We start from the raw sequence: 6,341 nt of genomic DNA on the forward strand, positions 1-6,341 counted from the left end.
TTTTGCGAATTAGTGTCTGGAGACTAGGCAATGGCGAGGTGATCTGAAAGAGGTGTATAAAGCCTTGAATGGTTTGAGCATGTTCAATGCTGATGGGATTCTTCCTCTTGCTCAGAATAATCACCTGAGAGGGCATAAATTCAAATTGAGGAAGGACAGATGTAGGATAGATGTGCGGAAATTTGCCTTTAGCTACCTAACATCGTCAGGTAGCTAAAGCCAGTGGGTAGTTGGTTGGTGGAACAGACTTCCATCCCTTGTTTGTGGAGGTTGATAGCCTAAATAAATTTAAGGCTCAGCTGGACAGGTATTTCGAACGAACGGAGGGGTGAAGTGGAAGTGTTTTTTTTTTTTTGGCTGATGCTGCATAAGCTTGCTTTCTTGCATCATATGCCTCTACTAATGCTAATTTCAAAATACCCCAATAACCCTGTATGTATCTATTTTTTCAATATAAGTAAGTGAAAATAACAGCAGGTTCATTAAAAAGACACCCCAATTTCAAAAATGTATCACTGACATCAGGAGCATCACAGCAGATTGAAAAAGTTTATGGGACAGAGCCCACATTGCAACATAGTGATCTGACTACCTCTGAAAAGTTTACAAACCAGAACTCTCAGACACTATGACTGACGGTCACAGCAGCAACCATTATAAAGCACACAATTTCACTCTCCTCCAAACAGAAAATTAGATGTTTACAAAAGTTAGCCTTTGCTAATGCTATACAGCTTTAGAAATTAATTGATTTGAAAATTGTTACATTTATAATTGTACCTAAAGTTCTTGTTACTGTCACAATACCCAATATCCTATCATTATTATTTTTTTTAAATAAAATGCCCTTTGACTACATTAAACACAGAACCCACAAGGTTACTTTGCATTCGATACTAGTAGAGTGAAACTACAAAATAATAATAATATAATCTTTATTATGGAAAGAAACCATACATATCCCTTCAAAACATGAGAATGCCAGGGGTTTACAATTTGAGTGAGGCACTAAAGTAACACATTACAATTAAGAGAAGAATACACAGTGGGACAATACGTAACTAAAACATGACAACAAAAAACATAATATAAATAGAAAAAATAAAAACATTGCAGACAGGTAAGTGAACACAGACAGCAATAACTAATTACTGTATAGCAAAGAGGTCTCTATGGCCAGGAGAATGCTCTGTCTATACTTCTTATCTTTCACCAATTTGTGCATGTTGCTATCCATTTTGATGAACATGTCAAGCATCTGGTTGGGAAGGAATCTGTCTGCCAGGGCAAGCCTGTTAGTATAACTGAGCATCAGAGCGGATCAGAGACGAGGTTGTGGGAGTCTCCAGGAGCAAGAGTCCCAGATGGTTGGTTGGGAAATTGACCCTATTAGCATTTTAGCAGCGAACATGATTCTGCTGTCAAAAATAAGGAGGTACATTCTTCTGATTGGCAAGTCAGCTGCCAGTTCAGTGGTAGTGATCCTATGATTGTGATGGAGTTTGGCATTGGCCCACTTCAAAAGACTACTCTTGCATAAAGTCTCTTCATGTTAGTGGAAGCTGCTGAAACCCAAATTTCATAACTGTACAAGGTTACCTCCATCCACACACAGTTCCGTGTAACTGTATGAGGATGGAGGGTTCGAAACATGGAGAAAATGCTGTTTGATGGCCCGCCTAAGACAAGAGAACATAGTGGTTGCCATATATATGTGGCTGTTGAATGTCACTTTGGCATCAAAGACCACGCCAAGGTTGGTGCGGGCTTGCACAATTGGAATACCAGGTCCTTGAAGAGAGGGAGAGAGTCAGTTATAAAGGGTTGTGTTTTAATGAGAAGACCATTTGTTTGGACTTCAGATTATGTGTAGATTAAAACTGGATAGGTATTCTTCAATGTTCCTGAGAGTTGCATTTATGATATTTGTAATCTGTAGGAGATTATCTACAGGATGATCTTTATTAAGAGTTTGAGGTCATCTGTATAACTGACTATATTATCATTGGATGAGATCAGTGGTGCTATTATTGCATGAAAAGGATGCCAGACAAGACTTTCCTTAAGGAACACCTGGGGTGATTTTTTGAGAGAGAGACAGGTTATTGGCTTGTAGCACAAGCGTTCTTCCCTGGAGCAAGGCAGTAAGGAACCAAAGTATATCTCCCTGAATATTGCAGAAATGCTGCAATAGGTGAAGTAAGGCTGGAATGAAAATTGCATCAACAGTTGCATGGATATTGAGGTAAGTGATGGCCAACTCTGCCTTTTGTTCAAGCGCATGAAGGATGGACGACGTGGTTGCTACTAAGTTTGTGATGGTTGATTGTTTTATGAACATTGGCTGGCTTCTGTGGGAGAATCTGATTTGTTACCGATGGCAGTAAAGCCTTTTCCAAAATCTTTAAGAGGCTTGATGCACAGGAAAATAGGCCTGAATTGGTTGACTTCAGACGAAAGTTGCTTTTTAGGGATAGGGCAGACTTTGTATCTGTGCCATAGTGAAGGAAAGAAGTTTCCTTCACTCAGGCCATTCATCATAGTGCGTCTATGATGAATGGCCTGAGCCATTTCACCATCAACTGTGGTACTTCATCATCACCAGAAGTGGCTGCAACAAGCAGGTAATTAATCAGAGGTACGATCGTAGACAATTTGTGACGGCATCATAAGGGCAGGAGTTTTTTTTATAAAACCTAGTTATATATTCGAGCCATTGCCCAAGGTCAAGTTCACGTACTGTTTTGTAGAATGGTTTACCCCTTTTGACAGTGGATTCCAAATTCTGTCTCCACCTCCCCCAGCGAAATCTGCACTCATTAAAAACCACAGAATACTATTCCCCATGCGTTCTAAAACATTTGGGTCCTCAGGGTCATGGACTAAGAATTTCATCACTACAACGAGGTGTGGGCGATTGATGGTCCTTTTCCAGGCTATTCTTGCTAGAGGCGCTAAAACCAAATGAAGTGAAATAAATATTAAGTTGGAGGGAGCGCAGTAAGATCTGTATTCGCAGGACTAAATTAGAGGGGCACAGCTCTGTCGATAACTTTCATACATATATTTAGCACCTGAATTTAAAATAAAAATAGTGTCAGAAAATCTAAAATGGTCGTCCAAGCCTGAATCAAGTCACAACAGAAAGAAAGGCTGAAAAAAATCAATACAGATTTATATAAAACTCACCATGAACGTGACGATACCAACTTTTACTAACTAGCATACATTGTTTTAAATCTCTATAGGGTGACAAGTAACTCAGAATATATTCCAGGACGGGTTCTGGTAAATGGTCTATAGTGACGGAACCCATTATTAATATCAGCAACTGCTAAACCACCAGGCATTAGCTGTTCAATTTATTTTCTCCCCTTTCGTTTCTTTTTTAAGCCTGGCAAACCCAAGCAAGCCGGGAACGACCCATTACAACTCATATGTTACCTAACGTGACATGTTCAATGGAAGAAAGTACACAAAAGCATTAACGGTGTAAAATTTTTGAATAGAAAATTTCCAGCGCCCAAAACTAGCCCAATATACCGTGAGAAAAGTAAAAAACGAAAGTACAAGACCCTTGAGGTCCATTACAGAGATTGGCATATTGTAAAAATAGTACACAATTTTGAAAATAATCGATAAAACTGGCAAAAAGTGACAATTTCTGTAAATACACTAAGGTGTCTCAAAAAATACAGCAATTAGAAAATTTCAGGACAATTTAAAAAATACACTGGATGGCTAGTATTAAAGTGACTTATTTAGAGTTGCCTGCAACGCGCGATATTCGATGAAATGCATGTGAAGTGTATGATAAAAAAATAAATAAATAAAAATAAAAAAACAAACAAGGTTGATTCGACAACTCACCACTAGGGGAAACGTTGCCTCGGGTAATATTTGCACACCTACGGAATGGAAGATTGCGGCCTCCAGGGTTACCCCTATATACCGTTGTAGCATCTATAGGTTATTTATAGCCGGCAAGTGTGTGTGTGTGTGTGTGTGTGTGTGTGTGTGTGTGTGTGTGTGTGTGTGTGTGTGTGTGTGTGTGTGTGATAGTTGTTGTTTGCCGGCCCTGGAGTCTTAGCAGCCGGGAGGCAGGGAGCAAGCTACCTGTGTCCCAACTCCCGTCCCTAGCCACGTGGAGGCGCACCAGGAACTATCTAGTTTAAACTAAGCGGGATTCCAACAAGTGGAATGCCGGTTATAATAAATAAGGAATAGGGAGGACAAAGTTGGAGAAAATAAAGTAGAAGAAGAAAAGAAAGCAAAACACTCTCTCAGAAAAAAGAAGAAATAGGAAAGAGGAAAACACTAGTTGGAAAATCCAACAAGCGAGAGAACTTGAAGAGGTAAAATTTTGAAGCCCGAAGGCTTGTAATTTTGAAAGAAAGATTCTCCTAGCCAGGAAGGAAGCCCAACCTGCACCGACAAGGGGAAAAAGAAAAGTCTCAAGGAAAGAACATAGGTAATGTACAAGTGGCTATTAGATAGCCACTTAAAAGAATAAATTAAGATAAATAATAAATACTTATGTCACCGATATGAAATATAGCAGTAAACATATTAACAAATTACACTGCATAAGCAGAGAGTAAAATATACAATATTTACAAAATAAGTAATTAAAATCTTAGTTGAAAAACCAGTCAACCAAGAAATTAACAGAAATAGTCAACCAGAAGAAATGCAGAAACATATATACAAAACACAAAGAGACAAGCAGAACTCACCCAAGGCTAAGATGTGCCAAAGGCAAAACCAATAAATACTGTACAAATAAATTAGTTAACCAAATCAAAAGCAATTCTAAATTTAAATCTAAGACGGAATGGAAGAGACAAGATGCTGTAGATGAGAATATTATTAGTATTATTATGATTAGTCATATGGTGCAAGGAAGCCTGAGGCTTTTACTGCACCAGCCAAAAGAAAATTTCTCAGTTACCATGAGAGAGAGAGAGAGAGAGAGAGAGAGAGAGAGAGAGAGAGAGTCAGAAATAGAAGGGAATCACCAAGAAAGAGAAGAATGATGATATTCAGCACAGGACCATGGGTGTGCCAAGCCCATACTCACCAAATGTGAGCACCTGGGGTTATCGTAGTATTGGGGTAACAATATCTTCACTTTATTGTCCTAATAGGGTTTTAGAAGCATCGGCAACTAGCAATATTGTTCCGTATATATTGTCTGTAAATTGCGTGTGTTCTGAGGTCGAATTTTTGTTCTCTGGACGAAAAACCACAGTGCGCTGTGAAGCTCTACAGCCAAAATGGAAGCAAGGCAATAGCAGTGATTTCAAATAACAAGCAAAGAGAGAACCGATGAAGAATAAAAGTTGGTTCTGTGAATTTCAAGATGGACAGTAAAAGGATGTTGACAGGTTGCAGCACGTGTTCGGATGCAAGAGAAAGCGGGAATTATAGAAGCTAATTCAGAAGAACAGTGCCCGAGGAAGTATCTATAGAAAAGGCATGCAACAGAAACAGACAGAGAGTGGAGATACTCTGTTAGAGATGAGTCATTAATTATTCTAACAGCACTCTTTTGAATGAAGTCTAGAAGCGTGAGAGAGCTTTTGTGGCCACAGCCTCAGATATGGGAACAATGTTCCATAGTATAACGGATTTGAGATTTTTACAGAGTGAATGGCTGTTTGAAAGAAAAGTAAATCAAGCGAAAGAGTAAATCAAGTAAATCAATTTGGAAAGCGAAAGAGTAAATCAAGTTTTTCAGATGCAAAGGAAGCAATATTTGTAATGTGCTTATGCCAAGAGAGTTTAGAAGTAACGATATTCCCCAATAGACATATATATGATCTTGCCTAAAAATCGAAGTGTCATCAAAGAAAAGCATAGGAGCAGAAGAATCCTTTTTGCGGGATACAAGACAGGACTGAGCAATAAAAGAATTGAAATCAACTAAGTTGTTTTTTCCCCCAACTGGAGAATTATCTGCAGAACAGCATTTAAGGAGTTGGTAATGGATATTCGAAAAGTTGAAGCGGTTTGAGCAGGACGGTTTCTCGAACTGGAAGGTGCAATGCGATATGCTATCATCAGCAAAACTACGGATAGGATTTCCGATCAATGGAAAAAGGTCTCTCTCTCTCTCTCTCTCTCTCTCTCTCTCTCTCTCTCTCTCTCTCTCTCTCTCTCGAACAAGCGGAGAAATACCATCAGGACCTGAAGCTTTCATAGCATCTAGATTGTTCAAAATCCTTCTCACATCCTTTTAACGAAGGACTACAGGAAGCATTGAATGGAATGTACTGGGGAATTCTGGAAGGTGATCTACCAAAATCATAAAATGATTAATACACGAGTTGGAAAAAAAA

The 6,341-nt window shown here is 38.9% G+C and overlaps 1 protein-coding gene across 1 annotated transcript in view; it reads right to left on the minus strand.

The window, feature by feature from the left end:
* Positions 1-3,449, minus strand: part of LOC150085389 (F-box only protein 42-like) — a 160,203-nt gene extending 156,754 nt beyond the window's left edge. Inside the window, exon 1 of the mRNA XM_090373195.1 lies at positions 3,190-3,449. Coding sequence (XP_090229321.1) covers positions 3,190-3,316 — 127 coding nt within the window. The 5' untranslated portion in view covers positions 3,317-3,449. The remainder of the gene's footprint in view (positions 1-3,189) is intronic.
* Positions 3,450-6,341: the final 2,892 nt, after the last annotated feature.

Source organism: Mastigoproctus giganteus, chromosome 5 (genome assembly GCF_048544385.1).
Source record: "Mastigoproctus giganteus isolate SK-2022 chromosome 5, ASM4854438v1, whole genome shotgun sequence".
Classification (NCBI taxonomy): domain Eukaryota; kingdom Metazoa; phylum Arthropoda; class Arachnida; order Uropygi; family Thelyphonidae; genus Mastigoproctus; species Mastigoproctus giganteus.